Source organism: Acipenser ruthenus, chromosome 31 (genome assembly GCF_902713425.1).
Source record: "Acipenser ruthenus chromosome 31, fAciRut3.2 maternal haplotype, whole genome shotgun sequence".
Taxonomy (NCBI): domain Eukaryota; kingdom Metazoa; phylum Chordata; class Actinopteri; order Acipenseriformes; family Acipenseridae; genus Acipenser; species Acipenser ruthenus.
The window spans coordinates 7699299-7724621 of NC_081219.1; the positions used below are offsets into that span (position 1 = coordinate 7699299).

General features: G+C 43.3%; 1 protein-coding gene across 2 annotated transcripts in view; it reads left to right on the top strand.

Annotated features, from left to right (window-relative positions):
* LOC117396956 (sarcosine dehydrogenase, mitochondrial-like) overlaps positions 1 to 25323 on the top strand; it is a 121667-nt gene that overhangs the window by 33722 nt on the left and 62622 nt on the right. For both annotated transcript variants that reach the window (XM_059005306.1, XM_059005307.1), the window contains 5 exons: positions 7949 to 8090; positions 17793 to 17876; positions 18238 to 18351; positions 19007 to 19145; positions 19701 to 19814. In XM_059005306.1, coding sequence (XP_058861289.1) covers positions 7949 to 8090; positions 17793 to 17876; positions 18238 to 18351; positions 19007 to 19145; positions 19701 to 19814 — 593 coding nt within the window. The remainder of the gene's footprint in view (positions 1 to 7948; positions 8091 to 17792; positions 17877 to 18237; positions 18352 to 19006; positions 19146 to 19700; positions 19815 to 25323) is intronic.

Sequence of the window (25323 nt, forward strand, 5' to 3'; positions counted from 1 at the left end):
GGCTGATTGTGAGGGAGTGAGGAGTGGCCACGTCTCATTGTAGGCACAAGCTTCAGTGGCCTCCGTGTAGTATTAGCATGGCAAATAATCATCTCAGTAGAAATGACATTACATAATCATATATAACACACATAGCTGGATTTTTAACAGGCAACAAATTAAATGTTAGGAAAATGTAAATGATTTAATGTACCACTAAGTTGAATGGGGAATATATATATATATATATTACACACACGCAAGTTCTTAACCCCTCAGCTCCAAGCTAGTGCCACTGGAAGCACACCCTGTCACTTTTTACTTTAGATCCAACCCCAGACAATCCAATATTGAAGAATAACGCCAGTTCGGTTAGGACTATGTGGTACTTTAGCCTCACCAAAGTGGCCATAAGCAGTGGTCGAATGCAACGTCAAAAATCCACAGATACCAAAATGTTTTGCATGATTCTTGTAGATCTCATCCCAAAATATCTTTGGGTGATTTTTTGGACCCCCCCCCCCCCCCCATTCACTTGACTTATTTCTGCCTAAACTTGGTAGAAATACCAAAAATTTAAATTTCACAGGGGGTTAATGATCAGTGGGGGGACTTGAAACCAAAAGTGTTTCACAACATTTGGAAGAGTGGTCCCTAATGTTCCCTCGTCTGGCAACTTTTCCCTCGTCCCTCGTTCCCTCGTCTGTCAACTTTTTTTTTCTTGAAAGCTCTATTAATTTCAAGTCGAATGATGTGCTACACATGATGGTAGTGTTTAAGTTAATCCCAGGGTGATTTTTCTGGCCAGGGTCACTTTTTCACTTTAGGTTGACCTTTGCCAGGTCACAGCTTGAAGGGGAAATAAAAAAAAAAAATAAAACAAATTGGTTAGCATTTCTGAACTCAGTGGGCATGTGCATGTTTCATGTTTTGTGTTATTTTGTATTTGTTGTATTATTAATTAAACGTACCGTGTTGTGTTTATTTAAAAACACACTGTTATATTGTTATTATTGTTTGACAGCCTGGATGGGGTTAAAATGTCCCATCCAGATAAAATCTTGAGAATGCGTGGTCATCAGGGAGTGATTATTGAAATCTCTGAAAAAACAGTGTAAACATGATAAAGCAGTGCTGTGTTCAATGAATATGGTTTGCTTTGCATACCTTCATGCTATTTCTATATGTAACATTTCACTGTTGAAAGATGTGCCTTACGTTTGCCACTGTGAAAGCTACTGTACATGAATTGTATTTGGCCTTGTGCCATACAATGTACCCAAGGTGTGTGGGTATCTCCTTGTGTCTTCATGAGAAATGTGCAGATAAATGATTTAATGTACCAACTGAAAACCAATATATAGTGCTCCTAATTATCATAACCAGGTGTCTTTATCATAACCAGGTTGTATAACTGTTAAAACCTTTCAAAAAGAGTAATTTGGATTCCATGGTTTATTCTCGGAAGCAAGCACCTGCTACTGTGAGTGAGTGTGTGTGTGTGTGTGTGTGTGTGTGTGTGTTTTGTGGTGTCAAACCAGAATTCTTCATAGAATTCTGAAGCTTTAGTACCATTTGTCATGTACTTATTAAAGCATTTTTTATATTTTAATACTTTTATATTTCAGGAAGATGTAGTTCTTACATAAATGTACTGCCAGTATGAGCTACCTAGTTCCACTCTCTCTCTCTCAATCCTTTCTTATGTAAAAAAAAATACCCCCTGACAGGCGCTAGATAATTAACACAATTGGAACTGACAAGCCCATTAATTTAAACCCACGGAAATTCATATTTCCTGTAATGAAGTTGTCAAAAAAAGCTTCTTTCAGGTCATTTCTTCCCAGGCACTGCATCATTCCTCACTTCAATGAACAGAGATGTGCTGTGTCGCTTTACTTTCAGCAAAGTCTTGTCTTTGACATGGGAGAATATGTGGCTTATGCACTGAGCCTTAACTTTCCCTGAATATTAAAACAGATTCCTCGTTTCAACCAGTGTTCTTATTCTATTCTTGTGTGTGTGTGTCTGTGTGCAGATTTACATGTGAGACGCGTCAAGATTATGTATTCATAGACACCTACACATGAATATTTTAACTTCCAAATATTTGAAGCAAGTATCTCCATGCACACTCATATGTGAAATAGTTACTTTTGTTGAATATTTTATGTTAGTTCAATTTTGTAGTGATTTGTTTGTCGATCCTTTATGTCATTGTTATTACCTTCTTGTTGCTTCTTTTGGGAACTTGATTACAACCTATGCTATTGTTAATAACAACATCTGTGATGCCCACTGAAAAGATACCGGAAGGTGTCCAATCATAATACTTTACTGTGATTTACCTACTTATTTTTTTACAACTCTTAGAATAAACTATTGGTATCACATTCCATTATAATACAGTGCTGCAGATTTTTCCCATTGTAAATGCTCCGGCTAAAGGAACAGGAACTTCTCTTAAAACAACACCTTCTTGGCACCGATAGCGATTCGTTCACAATGGATACAGACTGTTTTGTACAACACTGTCATCACGAGAGTGCCTTGAGGCCACGGATTGGTTTATTAAATCTTTCCAGAACCGCCGTCATATCATTGAATTGTTTTGTGTTCTGATTTCCACGAATGCACCTCATCACTACAAAATGAACATGTAAACAAACAGCAAAATGCACCGCTGTTTCTCTTGCTACACAAAGTTGAAAATTCTTCGAGCTCTTGAAAAAAAACCTGAAACAGGCACAAGTCGCCGAACAATTCGGTGTTTCCTGTTGTGGTGAGTTGCTTCACCATTCTGTTAAATAATGTGCATTTCTTGTATATTGCTGCTGCATTTTGTAATGTGTGCAGGGGTGCTGTGTTAATTTAGTTTGACAGTTAGTTTATTACCGTTAAGTTACACTCAGTAACAGCCATTATTTTTGCCTCAGCCAATGTGACACACCCGCCAGCTAATTTCAGAGTACATCGCGATTATAGCTTTGTGACCGTGTTGTTTTGCTTTATTAACATTAGTTTCTCTGTTACTTTATTATTATAGTTAACATATACTTGCCTATTGTTTTTACTTATTCAGTTAATTTCATATGCTGATGCACGTGCGTCATGACAAGTAATACAGATGTATTTATTTTTTCATACTGTGTCTGGTGGCTAATCCAGTCTTAGAGAACACTTCTGCTATAAGAACACTTTGCTTGCTTCCCGAGGGGTGTTCTCTTAGCCAGAGAGTACTGTACCTGTATATTGTATACATGTTTGTCATTTAGGGTTAATTTAATCATTTGAAACCAAAGCTTATCAGTGTGTGCTGGGTTCTTCGCCTGCTCAGTAATGAAGAAATTCTTAAGAGGTGTTACGCTGTATAATTCTTGTAGTGTGGGGGAGTGTGTTCCAGGGAGCTGTAGATGTGAAGCCGTATTAGCTCATGAGTCACAGCCAGATTAACAGCAAAACATTCCTTTGAAGCCTTGAGAGAGGCTGGGAGAGGTTCATTGGATCAGCTTACTGCTACTAGTTGCCAGTTTCAAAATAGAGAAGTAATACTTAGCTCCTTCTAGAAAAGACAAAACTTTGACCATCTCCCTACTTCACAGAAAAAAATATGTGCAATTTTATAAGTCCCAAATTTCTAGTTTTTAGAACTACTGTGGAAAATACATACATTTATACATATAGTACATATAGGAGCCCCCCCCCCCCCCAATGAATACACAGAAATGTATAATCTGTTCTGCTAACACCCCATTTTGCTGTATAATGGTGCATACTGTTAACATTGGGAATGAAGATTTTAAATGTGTGATAACTAATGTCAAGGTAGTAAGTGTTACATTCTAAATAACCCCAAAAACCTAAAAGCAGCGTTCATGTCAATAAGGGTGGTTTAGCAGGGACACCTCTGAAACCAGTATGTGGCCCCCAGTTTAGGGACTTCTGAACTAGAGAAACAAACAGAAAAAACTGATTTTATTGTATGTGTCTTTATTTTTTCTTTAGTTTTTTTTTTTAAATCATGTTCCAACAATTAGGCTCATACTAAATTTGTTCTTAAGGTGAACCGTATTCCCCGCCATGGTTGCAGTTCATCAGATAAATAGTCCAATATCAATATTCCAAAATATCACAGCTGTGTTTACATGTGTTGTTAAATCAGAATACATTTTTCAGAAAGTTTTACCTAATACTACTGAATTGTATTTAAACACACCAACTGTTTAGCAAACTCCAGTTCAGAAAATGATCTCAAAATACCAGTTGGTGGTGTATGGTATGTGTTGGAAGAGAGGTATCGGGAGTGTTGCCAACAATGGACCGTCTGTCTTCTGGGTTTTTGTGTAGGAATACAGTAGGAAAAACACAAATGATGCAAATGGCTGTTAGTGGTTCTCAATCCTGGTCCTGGGGGACCACTGCACTGCTGGCTTTTGTTACATAATCGAACCCTTAATTGAACTAATAATTTGCCTAATCTGAGCTTTTTAATTATTTTAAACAGATGGAGATTTCAATTTAGGTATTAAATTGTATAAGGAACTTGAATTCTCGAACTTTTTATAAGCTACACTATTTAAAAAAGTCAAATTAAGCTAATTATTAGTTCAATTAAGGGTTCAGTTATGTAATTGAGCGCTTTGTTGGAACAAAAACCAGCAGGGCAGTGGTCCCCCAGGACCAGGATTGAGAACCGCTGGTGTAGGACAAATGATTGTACTCAGCACAGCACACCAGTTGGGTATACCCCTATATAAGTAAGCAACAGCTCACTCCAGGGTGTGCAGCAAGACCAATCTTACGCAAGCCTAGGTGTGTTGTGAGTGGTTTGTTTAAATAAAGATTCCTATTTTTGCATTGTTGTTTGGCAGGGATGGGGTTAATTCCATCCCTGCCAGAATCCATGTGTGGAATGTGGCTGGGGCCTTGTGAGTAATTCATGATCAGTCAAGCCCCAGCCACTTGGTATATAAAGGAAGCCAGATCCTTTGTTTGAAAGGAGGGTTCAGTGAAGGTGAATGCCCTGCCCAAAAAGTGGGAGAAAGTTGGATTTGGTTTTTGATTTGTGTTTGTTTAAATCCTTTCGTTTGTTTTGTGAATAAAAGTGTGCATTCGCATTTAAACTGCAGCTTTCCATCTCTGGGGCTACTTCCTGCCGATAACCAGCCTTGTCACAACACTACCCTTTCATAACCACATAGAAGTGTGTTAAGATATGTCTTACCACACACTCTGGAGTGGGTTATTGCGCTCATATAATGTCTCTATTTTTATAAAAATAAAACAAAGCTACAGTAAGATTTTAAAGTTTAAGTTGTATTGAATGTATCCTTTTGAAGCTATGGATTTGCTGGAAAAACGTGTTACTGCTGAAATAAATATGGAATCTACAAGGTGTCAAAAGCGTTCCACAGGGATGCTGGCCCATGTTGACTCCAATGCTTCCCACAGTTGTGTCAAGTTGGCTGGTAGTGGATCTCTACTCTGAATAGCTCATTCCATCTTATCCCACAGATGCTCAATTGGATTGAGATCTGGTGACTGGGCAGGCCACTGCAGTAAGCTGAATTCACTGTCATGTTCGTGGAACCATTCCTGGACAATCCTAGCCTTGTGGCATGGGGCATTTTCCTGCTGAAAAAAATCCATTAGCAGATGGATACACTGCTGCCATGAAGGGATGCACCTGACTGGCAATGATGTTCAGATATCCTGTGGCATTCAAACGTTGCTCCACTTTTATCAAGGGGCCCAATGTGTACCATGAAAACACACCCCACACCATCACACCACCACCACCAGCCTGCAATGTTGACACACGGCATGATGGATGCATGTACTCGTGGTTTTCTCCATACCCTAGTCCTTCCATCAGCGTGAAACAGCAGGAACCGGGATTCATCAGACCAGCCAGTGTTTTTCCAATCCTCCAGTGTCCAGTGTTTTCGTTTCTTAGCCCACTGCAACCGCAGTTTCTTGTGTTTTGCTGACTAAAGTGGAACTCTGTTAGGTTGTCAGCTGCCATACCCCATTTGTGTCAAGGTACGACGAGTTGTGCATTCTTTTATGGGTCTTTCTGCACCAATGTTGTACTGGACTGTCAGTTGACTAACTGTAGCCCGTCTGTTGCACTGCACAATTCGTGTCAGCCTCCTTTGGCCTCTTTCATCAATGAGCCATTTTCGACCACTGGCCTGCCGTTGGCTGGATGTCCTTTGGGTGGTGGACCATCCTTGATACAAACAGGAAACTGTTTGGCGTGAAAAACCCAGCAGCATTGCAGTTCTTGACACACTCAAACCGGCACGCCTAGCACTTACTACCATTTTTTATTTAGATATTCAAGGTTGTGTTTTATACTGCAGTTTGAATATATTTTCCTGTAGAGGAAGAACAAAAAATATACTACTTACTGTACATTTTTTATACATTTTGGTGATTTAAAGTTGACATCTGAAATGACCGTTTCCCTCGTACAATAATCGCACGCTGCACCTTTGTTTTTTATTTCTCCAAACGCGCTGCCTGCGTCTCTTCTCAACACTAGTTTAACTTCCCCAGGCGGTCGCGGATGCAGTCATGCAGAATGTCTCTCGGACAGCCAAGCTGAACAAAACTGCTCACTGTATAATGATACGCACTGCCGTCTGCAATTATTGTCAAGTGTTGAACTTTTATACCACATTCTTGAAAATGAACCTAGTTTTTTTTTTTCCCCCCATACACAGTCCCTTTGTTTTTAAACTCCAACACAACCTCTCGCTACAGCGATTTCAGACCCTGCAGTTCAGCTGATTTTTGTACTTTAGCCTGGGGCTTTACAGCACTATTTCTGTGGCCAAATAGATTGAGATTTAAATGAAAACAAATACATGGAATGTAATTAGCTTTTTAATGTTGTATGATTCTATTTAATGTCTGTTAGTGTTTGACAATAAAACACATATACAACTGCTGAATATCTAAATGGCCTCAAGTACTTAACTGCCAGTATGGTGGTAAGAAGTTGTTTTAAGCTGTTGACTCACTTCAGAGACCATTCATATGATCTTGTTCAGCCTATCACAGCATTTCTTGTATCCAAGCGGTTTTATAATTCCAGTTGTTTAGTGGATTTATGATGGGGACCACACAAGCCTGTTTTATGGATTGTTGTGAATAATAATAAAAGCTGAAGGTACTTGTGGCGGGATGACAGAGGGTGAGGCTCAGAGACAGTTTTAAAAGTTCAAAAATAAAGCTTTTATTCAACAAAGTAAACTGGCACAAGGGCCAAACAAAAGGTTTCAAACATAAATAAAACAAAACTCACAAATTAGGCTTCAACCCTTCCTGGCTCTTCAAACAAAAGCAGCCCTCTCCTGGTTCTGGAACTCTCCCTCTGCCCCGACTGTGAGGCTGAGGCCTCCTTATATACCAGGTGGCTGGGGCTGATTGCAGCAATTAACTCAATCCCAACCACGTGAAACAATTTGTAGGTAGGGCAGGGGATTAACCCTGTCCCTGCCGATCTAAACTAAAACTAATAGGCAGGGCCTCATCCTGCCACAGTACTTTATCATGAAAAAGTTCACCAAGCACATACCTGAATGACACCTACAGATGTTTGATAGTCTTGGAACACAAAGGGCCCTATTTTAAACATAGGAACATGGTATTTAGAATGGCTGCTTAGACCAATTCAATAAACTCCACAGTATTAGCTACAACTTGTTAGCCTGGTTCATGAATGTAATGTAATGTAACTGTCTACATCATGGACCTAGCTCCTCCATTTTGAGAGTAAGATTTATTCATGGCATTTCATTGAAATTCTTATGACATCAACGACAACACTTCAGTTGGTGAGATATCCAAATGAATTTAAAAAGACCAGATTTGACCCCCCGTCACCTTGATGTGGTTTAAAGTTAGTGTCGTCACCCCTCTGGATCTGTTTGAGCTGTTTCTTTGTTTTTTTTAATTGCAGGAGATTCCATCACTCTCTGACTGATAATAACCACTGGATTCGGGAGCGGAGCCATGAATCCTATGCCAAAAACTACTCTGTGGTGTTTCCATTTGATGAGCCCCTGGCCAGTAGGAATATGAGGAGGGACCCCCTGCACGAGGTATTGTATCAGCACACAACCGTCACCTTTGCCACATCACTGAAGTTCTAAAATTGATTGATTTTTTTTTGTTCTTTTTACCCTTCCTATTGCAAGAGATACATTTAGTGCTGTGGAATTTCTACATAAGTCATACATGATAAAATATGATATATATATATAAAGCCCATCCTTTCTCTTCCTGGCCAGGGAGGCTGTATGTCTTACTTAGTTGGAGAATTAATACTAATGACAGAAATAGATTATGGAACTTGTATAAATCTTCCATTAGTGGCACAAAGAAGCCAACAATTAGACTTCACATCCCTTCGCCGCCCCTATTAACATTTTAATTTATACCACTTTCTACTAGATTTTTCCTCCAAAAATAATCATCATAATTCTTTAACAAATGCCACTGTCACACTAAATAATGTTTAGTTGTGATTTTGTGGTATGAGGGTGGATGTGTGAATGTTAGAGTGTGTATCTGGGAAACGTGTTGCTAGGCTACTGTGTGACGTGGATACTCCTAAAATAGTGCTCCAGAAATAACATCACATGTTGCCTTACATCTGCTCCACTTCAAAGTTTTATAAAACAAAACAAAAAAAAAATGGTAAGAAACAAATAAGACACACAGGTAATTCCTTTTCATCTCTAGGTACCCCATTTTTAGAGACACCTTTATTATACACCCTGTGAGCTTGCATGAGTTTCATATTCATTCATATTTTCAATGTTCTGGAACTCTTAGGGAAAAAATCCAAAGGCATTCTTAATTTTGACCAGTGTCTTATGGCCGCTTATATTGTGGTCATGTGCCTTTTCCAGATGATAAAGACCCAACGATTGGAGATACTGGTGTCATACTCGGTAGACACCTGTATTCTGTGCTCTGAAGCCCAAACTATCCAAGCACTTTATAGTCCTATTCATTTCGTACTTAAACATGTCTGTTAGGCGGGCTTGTATGACTTTCAAATCCGTCACCACTCTTCTACAACTGCTAAAATCTCAAAAATGTTCTGCTTGCAGCTGCAGTACTATGGAAATTCCTCAAATCTAACAGCTCCATCACTGTTTTGTGGTCACGTTTGTTTTAACCTTCCACCACATTTCTTTCATTTTACAACCACATCTGATTTTTTTCACATATCAATTTTACAACACGTTTACAAGTCATTCTACCAGAGATGGCGTTTCTTTGCAGTAAGTCTCAGGGGATGCTTTGTTTCTGTTCACAAATGCACCCTTTTCTAGATATTGCCCAAAATCTAGTAGTCTTTAAAACTTTCAGCCCCACAGTTTACAGTAAATTAATGTTTTATTCTGAATTTAGGAGTGCCCTTATATTTATATACCTCATACATTTAAAAATATATTTTTAATCATTATTTTATATCTGTCTGAAAATCAGATATTTTCATTTATACAGTTTAATTAGCCTGGATCTGCATTGCTGAATCAAACAGGATATAGATATATCATCTGTAAATTATTTTGGGATTGATTTAATTTATGATTCTCAACCTGACTGGATTTGCTCAGTGACTGTGTAATCACCTTGGTTAAAAATTAAAGATACCTTTCAAAATGTTCAGTCATTCCACAATGCAATGGCTACAGAAGATTGTATTTTTATAATGAACTCATCACTTATTATTAATTTTTGTGCAGTCTGTTTTTATTGCTGTAATTTCATTTTAAATTATGTCTATATGTGACAGTTCTGTATCGGTGGCCAGGGCAGATTTTATTAAAGCAGTCATTTTGGATCCTCATTGAAAATGTGGACTCTTATGGATAGAGTCTGTCACACTGTACATTTTATATTATTATTATTATTATTATAATTATTATTATTATTATTTACAATTTTACATATTGTTGTTTTTTATTTAATTTCCAAATGAAAATTGCCCATTTACTTTGGTTTTAACTTATTTTTGGTAGTTCTAGAACAATTCTCTAGGTCAAGTTTTTTTTTTTAATGTATTTATTTATTTATACAGGAATTTAACCCATTGAGACCTAGATCTCATTAACAAGGGGGTCCTGTCAACAAACATATACAATAAAACAACACAATATCCAGTGGTGTAGTCAAGCCGGAACGCGATGGAACTTTTTTCAATAGGCAGAACCTTGACTTGAGAGTTAACTTAAGAATCAATTTAAGAATAATTTCAATGAAGCAATCTCTTTTTCGTGTGGAAATTAAAATAGTCTTTCTGTACCATGCCATTGAGTAGGCATTAGGAAACAGATTCCCTACATGCCACTGCTGATGGTACACTAATCAGAGTCACCCACATCTCCTGATTCCTGCACAATTGTACGATTCAGTCAGTCATCCTTGTGATGCAATAACATTAGGAACTTCTATTACAAACTACAGTACTAAAGTTTAATAGGGCTAACAATGTTTTTAGTAAAAATGCTGATGAAGAAGTAGTATCCAAATTGTTTTTTTAAAGCAGCCAAAAACCACACTTACATTTAAGGTTTAATATATACTGAGCATCAAAAGAAACGTATCACTATTATAACACATTTATTTTCGAGGTATATAAATGATGGACATTGACTAAATGTTTTTGGTTTCTTTTTAGTCATTCAATCATTTATCCTTGACCATGACACACTTGAGTGACTATGACTGAAGCATATGCACTTAATCACCTAATTAGTGAGAGAGTTCATTGGACACTGGATATGGAGTGATTTCAGCTGTTGAATTGCAAGCTTGAATAAAAGCAATAAAGAAAAACACAGAAAAAAAACAATATGCCACGTCTGTCAAGAGAGCAGCGCCTTCGTGCAATTGGCATGATGGATCTAGGGCAGCGTACTGTGGCTCGCCGTCTTAGCTGCTCACAGCCAGCAATTTCAAACCTGGCAAGACTGTATAACCAGTGACACTGTCAATGACAGGCCACAAACTGGGAGACCAAGAGTCACAACACCTGACCAAGATCGACAGATCATTTTGCAGCATCTTCATGATGTCAGTTGTTAATCTGCGCAATAAAAAGTCACTGCACCTGCTCTAAAACAGTTTGTCATTTTTCAGTCACATCCAGTGATAAAAATAACTAAAATAACTGCACGATAAAAATAACTAAACCACCAAAGACAGTATTTACCTGCAAGATGCTTTCAAGACAAGACAAATTTGGCTGGAAAACCGCCAATCTGGCACCACTGACTGGGGGAGTAGCCTATAAAAGTCACATGCATTAACCTGTTAAATGTTACCTCAATGGACAAGTATAACAGGAATCTGTATCATTTTTGTTTAAGAAATGTATGTTTTGTTGGCGTCCCGGTACTTTTGGATTTATGACTGCACCCCTGACAATATCATGTGTGGTACTGACTTTATCATTGTAGGAGTCCTAAGCAAAGGACATTCACCTGCACATGTGCGGATCCTTAATCAGCATCAAAACATTTACATAATCCCCTAAACAATTTACAGAGATCATTTTTAAAACACTTAAAAGAGAGACTATCAAATGTACTCCTTATATCACAGTTAAAAGTGTTAAGTTTTTGGGAGCCGATAGGAAGTTTGAACATAGGTAACATAGAAGATGTTTTGGAGACCTGATATGGTTGCTATGGTTTCCTAATATTGGGTGCACAGCTGTATTCTATGATTTCTCAGTTCAAGAGAAGCTTGATATTGGTTTGTAACAGTGCTCTTAACTGACGTATACTGCTCTTTAATGTTTATCTGTTCAGAAAAACTCCCGTTTCTAGTTTTATACTGTTCTGGATTTACTCGGGCCTAGCCTGTTGAAGGTCACTTGGTTTGTTTCCCCGATGTCCTGCTGGTATGTGTGGTTGAGTCTGTTTTGATTGGGTTTATTTGCATTGATTAACCAAGTGGTGATTTTAGTTGTCATAATGGCTTTCCAAAGATATTCCATGTGGTGCTTGTTTAGGAGATTTACAACACACGTAGACCTATTGACAAACTCATAAAGACAGTTCCCTTTCAGATAAGACTTTCCTTTCAGTTATCGTTGTGGGCATTGCTCTGTGTGAGTTTGATCTGTCAGAGCTCCATGCTAAGAAGCAGGCATGTCTTGTATTTGCAATACTACCATAGCCCAGCACTAACAATGAGGCAAAGGCATGCCCAGGTGTGATTTGGCATACCTAGAGGACATATGCTTTGGGTTTAAGAGGTTTTACATAAATCTTAAATTGCTGTGGGTGGTTTTTAAGTTGCTTAACGAAACACATTGTGTTTCAGACACTCAAGAAAATGAAATGTACAGAAATAACTGAACATCCTCGGAAAACAAAACAAAACTGAGCCTCACACTTGCTTTGCAGTAAAAATTGACATGTGAAACCTTGCTTTTAGACTTGCTCTCACTTTTTAAAACACTGTAGTTTTACTTAAGCATTGTTGCAGATCACATTTTCCCAACAATGCTGCACTTGTACCCTGATGGCAATGGCTACTCTTAAGAAGAGTACAATCTGCCATGTCAGAATTGAGCATGACAGCTAATTCTAGTCTGTGGACTACTGTGTGAAATACAGTATTAAAGACGGAATGGGTGATTATTATTATTATTATTATTATTATTATTATTATTATTATGTGTTTTATTTAGCAGACGCCTTTACCCAAGGCGACTTACAGAGACTAGGGTGTGTGAACTATGCATCAGCTGCAGAGTCACTTACAATTACGCCTCACCCGAAAGACAGAGCACAAGGAAGTTAAGTGACTTGCTAAGGGTCACACAGTGAGTCAGTGGCTGAGGTGGGATTTGAACCGGGGACTTCCTGGTTATAAGCTCTTTTCTTTAACCACTGGACCACACAGCCTCCTTAACATCCCTTGAGACACCTTGAAAACACTCTGTGGAGTCAATGCCACCTCGTGTCAAAACACACAAAGGTGTTTCCTTAATCACAGACATGATTTAATCAATCCTTGTTTAATGTAAGTACAGTATGTTTGTCAGATGCGCACCACTGCAAGGAGATCTTGATTAGTCAGAGAGGCACAGTTGCATAACTCGGCCCCAGAGGATGTCAACGTGCTGCATGATTCACCTTTAACTTCATGTTTTTAAAAGTTTAGAACGGAGTACAGTGTCTATTGATGTGGAGACTAATCTAGTGAAATGCTTCGGTTTATTTTTTTCCTTTTTGTATTTCTTTTGGCTTTGAACAGACTGTGGGTAAACTTGTCTTGAGTGTGCCAGTTATCATAGAGTGCTAAAAGATTTATGTAAGTTCAGAAGTTCAGGACAATCCCCGCTTGAGTAAATAAAATGAGCAATGAATGTATGACTGGATTGTACATGTGACAGCTAAACTTGACCACAAACCTTAGCTGAGGAACGATAAATGCCTGATCACTGAATAAAGAGGCATGGGGAATGGTTTAGTTAGATGTGAATGGGAGAAGAGATTTAGGATGTGAGTGAATATGAATATAAGGAAAGTTAGGCAACGTGTTTTGGGGCTGTCCCACCTCCCAGAGTTGCGAAACATTTGTTGAGTACAGGTAACAAATCAGTTGTGTACTATATTTACATTCGGAAGCCTTGACTGTTGTAGACTCTGTGCTATATTTGAAAGTGTTTCTTTCAGCTGTTTCTCTGTTTAGTGGTCAGCGTGTATTTATTTTTAGCAGGCTTTGGTAAATCCTTGCATTCACGCTCCCAGGGGCAGGATTGTCCACTCAGCCCGCCGGGGCCACACTGCATGACCTGTAATTTGTCCAGCTCTTTATACTGTCTGGGCAGGTGTACTTTTGCAATACCAGACTTCAGTCCCTTGTGGCAGAAGAGCCATTTGAGTCTCATTCTAGTTGTCTTTTGAAACTATATTCCCTTTTTTTTAACTGTTTAAAATTGATGTCTATCCGAATGTGCTTCCCAGTACGTAGATCTTAATCGTTTCAATCGTGTGTGGGATGATTTGGAAAGAGCAGGGATTGGATATCCACCACCCACACAGTTGGTGTCAAATTCATGTTGCTTTGGAGTGACATGAATTGAAAGAATATTTTTGTCCCCAACACAATATACTGTATCCCTGTTCTTTTTAACACTATAAAAACCTTCTTTTTTGCGTGGGTCCAGGGGCTTATCAGTAAAAATCTGTCATTGTCTGAAATATTTCAATAAATAAATGTTACAGTACACAGTCACAATGTCAGCAGCTTTATTTCCCACTTTCAAATTAATTAAAACCAGTACCAATGAAACGCCAGTTGTGGTTGGTGACAAAAACACTGCTGGATCACAGCTACGATAACAGTCTGCCCTTTTAAGACATGATCCATAACCCCATTGGTGTTGATCAGGTTATTCATTTGATTAAACAAATGAATAAACAGCTGCTTGGATTTGTGTGGATTGCTGTTCTCCACAGAGTCATATATATATATATATATATATATATATATATATATATATATATATATATATATATATAGGTAAAAAATATACAGAACAAATACTGTGTCCCATTAAATGGTAAGAAATTAATTAAATATTTTTAAAGTAACGATTATATGAAGTAACCATTTAATAAATATAAATATTGAGATATGTAATGTTTTCATACAGGAGGGGCTGGCTTTGCAGATTGGACACTGGAGGATAGCACAGAAAGAGATGGAAAGTAGAAATCAGAGAGAAGATGCAGTTTCTTAGGCAGAAAAGGGACTCGATTTGCAGCAGTAATCAGCAATAAAATAGAATCTCGGAATTTGATATTATTGAATAGCTACTGTGTAATGTAATAACTATACTTGTTGTGTAGAAATAAAATTTCAAAGACAAAAAGATCATTAATTCACAAAAAAAGGTTTTGAAAGTAAAAGATTTCACTCTGAATATCAAACATGGCCAAAGTGAAAATAAAAACCCTAGAGCTTCCTGGTAGCTTGGAAGTTGGAAGTTATTCACAATATTTCCATACTTTCCCAGTTTAAGGACTTAAAAATCTGGTCACCTTAATCATATACCAAGTACGATTGACAGGATAAGTGCTTTAGATTGTAGAGTATAGATAACGTATTAGCTAAAACTCATATCTAATAAAAGAGAACAAAAAACACATCAAAATTGTAGTCATGAATGCTAGCTCACCAGGAGAATTATTTAAATGTTATTTATTTTCTGGTTACACTAAAAAGAAAAATACCAAAGAATGTAAGCTTTGGTTTGTATGACTGGGATGCCTTAGCACTTGCCCCTTGTTTTGAGACTCCTTTCATGGAACTTTCTTCCCTAGTTACCGCCCATCAATGAGAACCCCAAGTAGGGTACAGTTAATCATAACGGCTTTCTACATAATGAACCAATTTAAATTAATTTACATAAAATGCCTGTGGTATGACCTGCGAAGCAGCAAAGTATCTATTTACTATTCTTCAATACTGTAAAGATATAAAGGATGCAAAGTGTAAGTGCCACTCTGTAGAAAACACATGAATAAATAAACACAGTTAATGTAGTGCAGAAAGCTCTGTGTGTTTAAAATGAAGCAGGCAGGTCTGCACAGCACAGTATGCTGTTTGTCAGCTGGGTATTAGTTCTCATTTCAGCACACACTGTATTAATATGAATGCTAAACTATTAAAGTTGTCTAAAAGGTTGTAATGGCTGTTTAACCAAGCATTAGTATGGGGAACTGCAGATTTGAAGTTCTGCTTCCCACTGCAAAAAAAAAAGTGTCCTACTAAATTTCTTGCGACAGAACTGGGCCAGATTTAAAACACAAAATCACACCAACGCCATCCTGAGTCATAAAGAATGATGAAGGGCTTATGATGTTTAAGTGCAGGGATGGAAAGTGTGAAGAGGAGTAATGCTGCATTGTTTATGACATGGCTCATAAATCTCTTCAGGAGTGGCGGATGGAGGGAGGGCTGCTGTCATTGGAACACCATGCCTCCAGTCCTAAAGGAACGGGGTTATTTTAACCATTCTTTAGATTCAAAAGCATTCATTCTTTCCATCTTGCATTTATTTGGTATCTAAACTGGATTTGAAATGGGTGACAAAAGGATTCAAATAACATGTTTAAATTAATGGTGTATACAATACAAAGGAATTCATTCTAAAATAATTCTAAAAGTGAACTAGAATGCTTTATGAATGCAGCAACAGGAATCCTATTTGGAGGAAAAACATTCAGTGTCATTAAGTTACAATAAATACATTTAATAAATGATGCTGTTGCAACCAGTTTGTAACAGGAGAATAAACTGGGCATGTTAGTTCCATCCCAATCACATGGACTATTCCCAGGATCAAAATGTTAATGTTCAGGTTTAAATGACAGGTTTGCAAGGGTATTCATAAACTATCCCTTATCAGATCTTTCATCTGATCGCTATACACTTCTTGAGTGAACAGTGAATAAATATACCCGAGTAGTGCATGCAAAGTGCTGTGACTGGAGTGCATCTGTCTGTAGGTCAGATCTAGAGACTCTTAAACCACTTCTCAGATGACATATTTTATGTTTTAGAATTCCTGCACATTCATGCTTCCTAACCAACAGTGCTGCATTCCGCGACAGGATATTATTTATTAATGATTTCTCCAGTTCACATAACGGACAGCTTTTAAAAGACTTCATACTTATGCCGCACTGAATTATTACATCTCTGCACCCAGACATCACTGGAGCATAAAGATGGCACCCCACCTGGTGATGTCACCGGATGTCGGCAGGGATACACAGGCAGATGGGCTGCTAAATGTTGTTTTTTTGTTTGTTTTTTTTAAAAAGAGGATCCTCTACAGTAAAAATAAATAAATACAGTTACTATTAATGTTGCACCTTGCCAAAACACAAGTCAGGTTTTATCCATGATGTAGTACGGAAAAGAATAGCCAGAGCACTAGTTATGTTTTTTAGGGTTTTTTTCCTGCAATGATTTAGAGGACAGATCTCAAATCCCAGTGCACTAGAGCGACCATTTCAAAAATAGCTTTGAAACAGACTAAGAGTGTAAAACATTGTCGGGATGTTACCAGTGAAAAGAACAATGACAGGTGTGTTATTTAAACAGTTGTAGCAGCATGTGGGACTGTATAACGCTATATTTTTCGGAACCCCACTATGTACTCTTTAAGGGCTCCCGAGTGGCTCATCCAGTAAAGGTGCTCCACGTGGAGTGCAGGATGTGCCCTATAGTCTGGATGTCGCGAGTTCGAGTCCAGGCTATTCCTTTGCCGACCGAGGACGGGAGCTTCAATTGGCTGAGCGCTGCCCGGGAGGAGGGAGGGTTAGGTCCGCCAGGGTGTCCTCGGCTCACCGTGCACCAGCGACCCCTGTAATCTGGCCGGGCGCCTGTGGGCTTTCCTGTAAGTTGCCCGAGAGCTGCGTTGTCCTCCGACACTGTAGCTCTTGGGTGGCTGCATGGTGAGTCCGCAGTGTGAAAAAAAGCGGTCAGCTGACGGCACACGCTTCGGAGGACAGCGTGTGTTCGTCTTCGCCCTCCCGAGTCAGCGCGGGGGTGGTAGTGGTGAGCTGAGCCTAAAAAATAATTGGCCATTCCAAATTGGGGAGAAAATAATAAAAAATAATTGGCAACGACTAAATTAAAAAAAAAGAAAAAGACTAAAATATAATGTTACACATTATTATTCATCAGGGTCCACACTGGTTCAGGGCAGTTCAGTGTGTGAATCTTACATAGAATCAATGTTGGTGTTGTTGCAGGAGCTGGAGAAGCAGGGCTGTGTGTTTCAGGAGAGGCACGGCTGGGAGCGTCCAGGGTGGTTCAGTCAGGAAGGCCCTGCACCGGTAGGCATGCACTCTCACTATCTCTGTGACCAGTACTGGATTTAAAACGGTTTTATTCAAACTTTAAGAATAAAATCCTATTCAAATCATATTCACCATGATCTTGCTTGATGTAAAACATATGTAGCATATTGCACAACACAGTTCATTTGCAGATTTTGTAAGTACAACACTGTGGATTTGGGGATGGGGTGAGGACGGTCTTTCTGTTATCTAATAACCTATGTTGTAGTTACTGCAGTCAGCTACAGCACATGAAGTGAATCCCCATTAAAACAAACAATACCCCATCTGGGCATGTTAGTGTTCTTATGTCAGTATAGCTCATTCGATGCAATTCTTTCTGCTTCCACGTGGACAGGTCTTGGACTATGATTACTATGGGGCCTATGATTCCTCCCGACACACTGATTACAGGTACAACAAGCTGCTTGGGAGAGAGTACACCTTCGACTTCCCACCACATCATGACATTGTGAGTACGAAGAATCTGTGACAGAAAGAAAAGCTCTCTGTCCCCACTATTTGACTTTGTTTTTTAAAGGTGATGTTTCTTTGTTTAGAAGCTCCCTTTTTCTGTGTGTATTTGTGAAGTACACACATTACACTTCAAGCCATTAGAGATTTGGCCTTGGGCTTATTTTGACAAACAGAGCCCACTGAGTTCAATTCGATTTACCAGCATCTCTTTTTTTGCTTTCCAAGAAATGTAGATCAAAGATGGACGTCCACAGATTTTTTTTTAAAATAAATATAAACAACAAATGTGTAGAACAGTGTCTTGGAGACCTGTAGGTACTCAGGCTTTCAGAACAAAGGAGATATCTGTGTAGAACAGTGTCTTGGAGACCTGTAGGTACTCAGGCTTTCAGAATGAAGGAGATATCTGTGTAGAACAGTGTCTTGGAGACCTGTAGGTACTCAGGCTTTCAGAATGAAGGAGATATCTGTGTAGAACAGTGTCTTGGAGATCAGTATGTACTGAGGCTTTCAGAATGAAGGAGATCTGGAGATCTGCCACTTAGATACAGAGTTAGGGGTTGCATGTTGAAGGCACAGATGGACAGACCTGGAGCCTCCATTTATGTACTCCGGTATATAACGTCTTTGGTTTCTTCCTTTTCTTCCAGATAAAGAGCGACTGCTTGACATGCAGGCATGCTGTGGCAGTGTTTAACATGTCTTATTTCGGCAAGTTCTACCTGGTGGGAACTGATGCTAAAAAGGCAGCGGACTGGCTGTTCACAGCAGATCTGAATAAGCCACTTGGTAAGCAGTCATCTGTAAAATTAACTGTGAGCTGTAATCAGGGGTCAAAGTGCATTGTAAGTTACTAACATACCTTATATAAGTGCCCATAGCTGTTGTTAGTTGAAGGTTCTAGGAAGCTTCACCCCTGGCAAGAGATGTCTTTCCTTGACAGGGGAGTGAACCTTCCCACCACTGCAGATGAGTATCATTGAAAGACTTGACTATGCAACATAACGGAGGAGGAGAAGAGGAAGAAGAAGAAAAGAGAATACATAAGAACATAAGACAATAAATGAACATTACTTTTCCGGTTCCTAGAAACTCATTGATCCCAAAACTTTGTCAAGTCAAATCTTAAAAGATCTCAATGGTTTGGTATTGACAAAATGGTAAAAAGTGTCTCCTAGCCTCTGTCGTATGTCTGTCTCCATGTAATATTCAAATGTGTCTTCTGGTCCAGGACACAAGCGGAGACAAACACAGGACAGAGGGTAGGAAAACATTTATTCACAGAGTGGTGAGTGTGTGGCATGGAGAATGTTTTAAGACAGGAAAGGGGTTTCTTTTTCCTAGGTACAACTGTCTACACCTGCATGTTGAATAAGAAGGGTGGGACTGAGAGTGACCTTACAGTGAGCCGCATCGAACCTGGACCAAAAAGCTCTGTGCTGGCACCTGCTTTCGAAGGTCAGTACCCCACACGAGGAGAGGCTGGGAGTTAGGGCAGGTCAGTACCCCACACGAGGAGAGGCTGGGAGTTAGGGCAAGTCAGCACCCCACACCGAGGAGAGGCTGGGTTAGGGGAGATCAGCACCTCACAACGAGGAGCGGCTGGGTTATGGCAGGTCAGCACCCCACACAGAGGAGAGGCTGGGAGTTAGGGCAGGTCATTATCCCACACGAGGAGAGGCTGGGAGATAGGGCAGGTCATTACCACACACCGAGGAGAGGCTGGGAGTTAGGGCAGGTCATTACCCCACACGAGGAGAGGCTGGGAGTTAGGGCAGGTCAGTACCCCACACGAGGAGAGGCTGGGAGTTAGGGCAAGTCAGCACCCCACACCGAGGAGAGGCTGGGAGATAGGGCAGGTCAGCACCCCACACCGAGGAGAGGCTGGGAGTTAGTGCAGGTCAGCACCCCACACCGAGGAGAGGCTGGGTTAGGGGAGGTCAGCACTCCACATCGAGGAGAGTCTGGGAGTTAGGGCAGGTCAGCACCCCACACCGAGGAGAGGCTGGGAGTTTGTGCAGGTCAGCACCCCACACCGAGGAAAGGCTGGGAGTTTGTGCAGGTCAGCACCCCACACCGAGGAGAGGCTGGGTTAGGGGAGGTCAGCACTCCACATCGAGGAGAGTCTGGGAGTTAGGGCAGGTCAGCACCCCACACCGAGGAGAGGCTGGGTTAGGGGAGGTCAGCACCCCACACCGAGGAGAGGCTGGGAGTTTGTGCAGGTCAGCACCCCACACCGAGGAAAGGCTGGGAGTTTGTGCAGGTCAGCACCCCACACCGAGGAGAGGCTGGGTTAGGGGAGGTCAGCACTCCACATCGAGGAGAGTCTGGGAGTTAGGGCAGGTCAGCACCCCACACCGAGGAGAGGCTGGGTTAGGGGAGGTCAGCACCCCACACCGAGGAGAGGCTGGGAGTTAGGGCAGGTCAGCACCCCACACCGAGGAGAGGCTGGGTTAGGGGAGGTCAGCACTCCACATCGAGGAGAGTCTGGGAGTTAGTGCAGGTCATTACCCCACACCGAGGAGAGGCTGGGAGTTAGTGCAGGTCAGCACCCCACACGAGGAGAGGCTGGGAGTTAGTGCAGGTCAGTACCCCACACCGAGGAGAGGCTGGGTTAGGGAAGGTCAGCACCTCCCACAAGGAGAGGCTGGGTTAGTGCAGGTCAGCACCCCACACCGAGGAGAGGCTGGGAGTTAGTGCAGGTCAGTACCCCACACCGAGGAGAGGCTGGGTTAGGGGAGGTCAGTACCCCACATCGAGGAGAGGCTGGGGGTTAGTGCAGGTCAGTGCCCCACACGAGGAGAGGCTGGGAGTTAGTGCAGGTCAGCACCCCACACCGAAGAGAGGCTGGGTTAGGGGAGGTCAGCACTCCACATCGAGGAGAGGCTGGGAGTTAGTGCAGGTCAGCACCCCACACCGAGGAGAGGCTGGGTTAGGGGAGGTCAGCACCCCACATCGAGGAGAGGCTGGGAGTTAGGGCAAGTCAGCACCCCACACCGAGGAGAGGCTGGGTTAGGGGAGATCAGCACCCCACAACGAGGAGCGGCTGGGTTATGGCAGGTCAGCACCCCACACAGAGGAGAGGCTGGGAGTTAGGGCAGGTCATTATCCCACACGAGGAGAGGCTGGGAGATAGGGCAGGTCATTACCACACACCGAGGAGAGGCTGGGAGTTAGGGCAGGTCATTACCACACACCGAGGAGAGGCTGGGAGTTAGGGCAGGTCATTACCCCACACGAGGAGAGGCTGGGAGTTAGGGCAGGTCAGTACCCCACACGAGGAGAGGCTGGGAGTTAGGGCAAGTCAGCACCCCACACCGAGGAGAGGCTGGGAGATAGGGCAGGTCAGCACCCCACACAGAGGAAAGGCTGGGTGTTAGGGCAGGTCAGCACCCCACACAGAGAAAATGCTGGGAGTTAGGGCAGGTATGTACCCCACACAGAGAAGAGGCTGGGAGTTAGGGCAGTTCAGCACCCCACACCGAGGAGAGGCTGGGTTAGGGCAGGTCACCACCCCACACCGAGGAGAGGCTGGGAGTTAGTGCAGGTCAGCACCCCACACCGAGGAGAGGCTGGGAGTTTGTGCAGGTCAGCACCCCACACCGAGGAGAGGCTGGGTTAGGGGAGGTCAGCACTCCACATCGAGGAGAGTCTGGGAGTTAGGGCAGGTCAGCACCCCACACCGAGGAGAGGCTGGGTTAGGGGAGGTCAGGACCCCACACCGAGGAGAGGCTGGGAGTTAGGGCAGGTCAGCACCCCACACCGAGGAGAGGCTGGGTTAGGGGAGGTCAGCACTCCACATCGAGGAGAGTCTGGGAGTTAGGGCAGGTCAGCACCCCACACCGAGGAGAGGCTGGGTTAGGGGAGGTCAGCACCCCACACCGAGGAGAGGCTGGGAGTTAGGGCAGGTCAGCACCCCACACCGATGAGAGGCTGGGTTAGGGGAGGTCAGCACTCCACATCGAGGAGAGTCTGGGAGTTAGTGCAGGTCATTACCCCACACCGAGGAGAGGCTGGGAGATAGTGCAGGTCAGCACCCCACACGAGGAGAGTCTGGGAGTTAGTGCAGGTCAGTACCCCACACCGAGGAGAGGCTGGGTTAGGGAAGGTCAGCACCTCCCACAAGGAGAGGCTGGGTTAGTGCAGGTCAGCACCCCACACCGAGGAGAGGCTGGGAGTTAGTGCAGGTCAGTACCCCACACCGAGGAGAGGCTGGGTTAGGGGAGGTCAGTACCCCACATCGAGGAGAGGCTGGGGGTTAGTGCAGGTCAGTGCCCCACACGAGGAGAGGCTGGGAGTTAGGGCAAGTCAGCACCCAACACCGAGGAGAGGCTAGGTTAGGGAAGATCAGCACCCCACAAAGAGGAGCGGCTGGGTTATGGCAGGTCAGCACCCCACACCGAGGAGAGGCTGGGAATTAGGGCAGGTCATTACCCCACACGAGGAGTGGCTGGGAGTTAGGTCAGGTCAGCACCCCACACAGAGGAAAGGCTGGGTGTTAGAGCAGGTCAGCACCCCACACAGAGGAAATGCTGGGAGTTAGGGCAGGTATGTACCCCACACCGAGGAGAGGCTGGGAGTTAGGGCAGTTCAGCACCCCACACCGAGGAGAGGCTGGGTTAGGGCAGGTCAGTACCCTACATCGAGGAGAGGCTGGGACTTAGGGCAGGTCAGTACACCACACTGAGGAGAGGCTGGGAGTTAGTGCAGGTCAGCACCCCACACCGAAGAGAGGCTGGGTTAGGGGAGGTCAGCACTCCACATCGAGGAGAGGCTGGGAGTTAGTGCAGGTCAGCACCCCACACCGAGGAGAGGCTGGGTTAGGGGAGGTCAGCACCCCACATCGAGGAGAGGCTGGGAGTTAGTGCAGGTCAGCACCCCACACCGAGGAGAGGCTGGGTTAGGGGAGGTCAGCACTCCACATCGAGGAGAGGCTGGGAGTTAGTGCAGGTCATTACCCCACACCGAGGAGAGGCTAGGTTAGGGGAGGTCAGCACCCCACATCGAGGAGAGGCTGGGAGTTAGTGCAGGTCAGCACACCACACGAGGAGAGGCTGGGAGTTAGTGCAGGTCAGCACCCCAAACCGAAGAGAGGCTGGGTTAGGGGAGGTCAGCACCCCACATCGAGGAGAGGCTGGGAGTTAGTGCAGGTCAGCACCCCACATCGAGGAGAGGCTGGGAGTTAGGGCAGGTCAGCACCCCACACCGAGGAGAGGCTGGGTTAGGGGAGGTCAGCACTCCACATCGAGGAGAGGCTGGGAGTTAGTGCAGGTCATTACCCCACACCGAGGAGAGGCTGGGTTAGGGGAGGTCAGCACCCCACATCGAGGAGAGGCTGGGAGTTAGGGCAGGTCAGCACCCCACACCGAAGAGAGGCTGGGTTAGGGGAGGTCAGCACTCCACATCGAGGAGAGGCTGGGAGTTAGTGCAGGTCAGCACCCCACACCGAGGAGAGGCTGGGAGTTAGTGCAGGTCATTACCCCACACCGAGGAGAGGCTGGGAGTTAGTGCAGGTCATTACCCCACACCGAGGAGAGGCTGGGAGTTAGTGCAGGTCAGCACCCCCAGAGTCTGGGAGTTAGGGCAGGTCAGCACCTCCCACAAGGAGAGGCTGGGTTAGTGCAGGTCAGCACCCCACATCGAGGAGAGGCTGGGAGTTAGTGCAGGTCAGTACCCCACACCGAGGAGAGGCTGGGTTAGGGGAGGTCAGCACCCCACACGAGGAGAGGCTGGGTTAGGGCAGGTCAGCACCCCACACCGATGAGAGGCTGGGTTAGGGGAGGTCAGCACCCCACATCGAGGAGAGGCTGGGGGTTAGTGCAGGTCAGTACCCCACATCGAGGAGAGGCTGGGTTAGTGCAGGTCAGTACCCCACATCGAGGAGAGGCTGGGTTAGTGCAGGTCAGCACCCCACACCGAAGAGAGGCTGGGAGTTATGGCAGGTCAGCACCCCACTCCGAGGAGAGGCTGGGGGTTAGTGCAGGTCAGCACCCCACACTGAGGAAAGGCTGGGGGTTAGGGCAGGTCAGCGCCCCACACGAGGAGAGACTGGGAGTTAGGGCAAGTCAGCACTCCACACCGAGGAGAGGCTGGGTTAGGGGAGATCAGCACCCCACAATGAGGAGCGGCTGGGAGTTAGGGCAGGTCATTACCCCACACGAGGAGTGGCTGGGAGTTAGGGCAGGTCAGCACTCCACACCGAGGAGAGGCTGGGTTAGGGGAGATCAGCACCCCACAATGAGGAGCGGCTGGGAGTTGGGGCAGGTCATTACCCCACACGAGGAGTGGCTGGGAGTTAGGGCAGGTCAGCACCCCACACCGAGGAGAGGCTGGGAGTTAGTGCAGGTCAGCACCCCACATCGAGGAGAGGCTGGGAGTTAGTGCAGGTCATTACCCCACACCGAGGAGAGGCTGGGAGTTAGTGCAGGTCAGCACCCCCAGAGTCTGGGAGTTAGGGCAGGTCAGCACCCCACACCAAGGAGAGGCTGGGTTAGTGCAGGTCAGCACCCCACACCGAGGAGAGTCTGGGAGTCATAAAGAAAAAATAAGTCATAAAAAAATACATTTAAAAAAGCCAAAATACACAACATGGTATTGCAAAATTTTTCATTACACTGCATGTATTATTTGAATGTTGTAATTGAATTAGTTCAATTATTTTAATGTTAAAAAAAGACTAAACAATATATCAGAGAACAGTTTAAACGTGCACAAAACAAATGCAAGAAAAACGTTGATACCGATCAACATTTACAGCTCTTTAAAATCTGCTGGTTTTGAGTCTTTGCAAGTGACTTGAGTGTTTTGCCGATAATAAAAAGGTGATTTATGAGTTATGTAAACTGATTGATGCCTTTCACAAATGGGATGTCAGTCACCAGTCTCTTCCAGCATCACATACTGCAGAACCACCTGTTTGTCTTCTGGGACACTTGAGACTGTGGTACTTCATTCCCAGTTGTAGTTG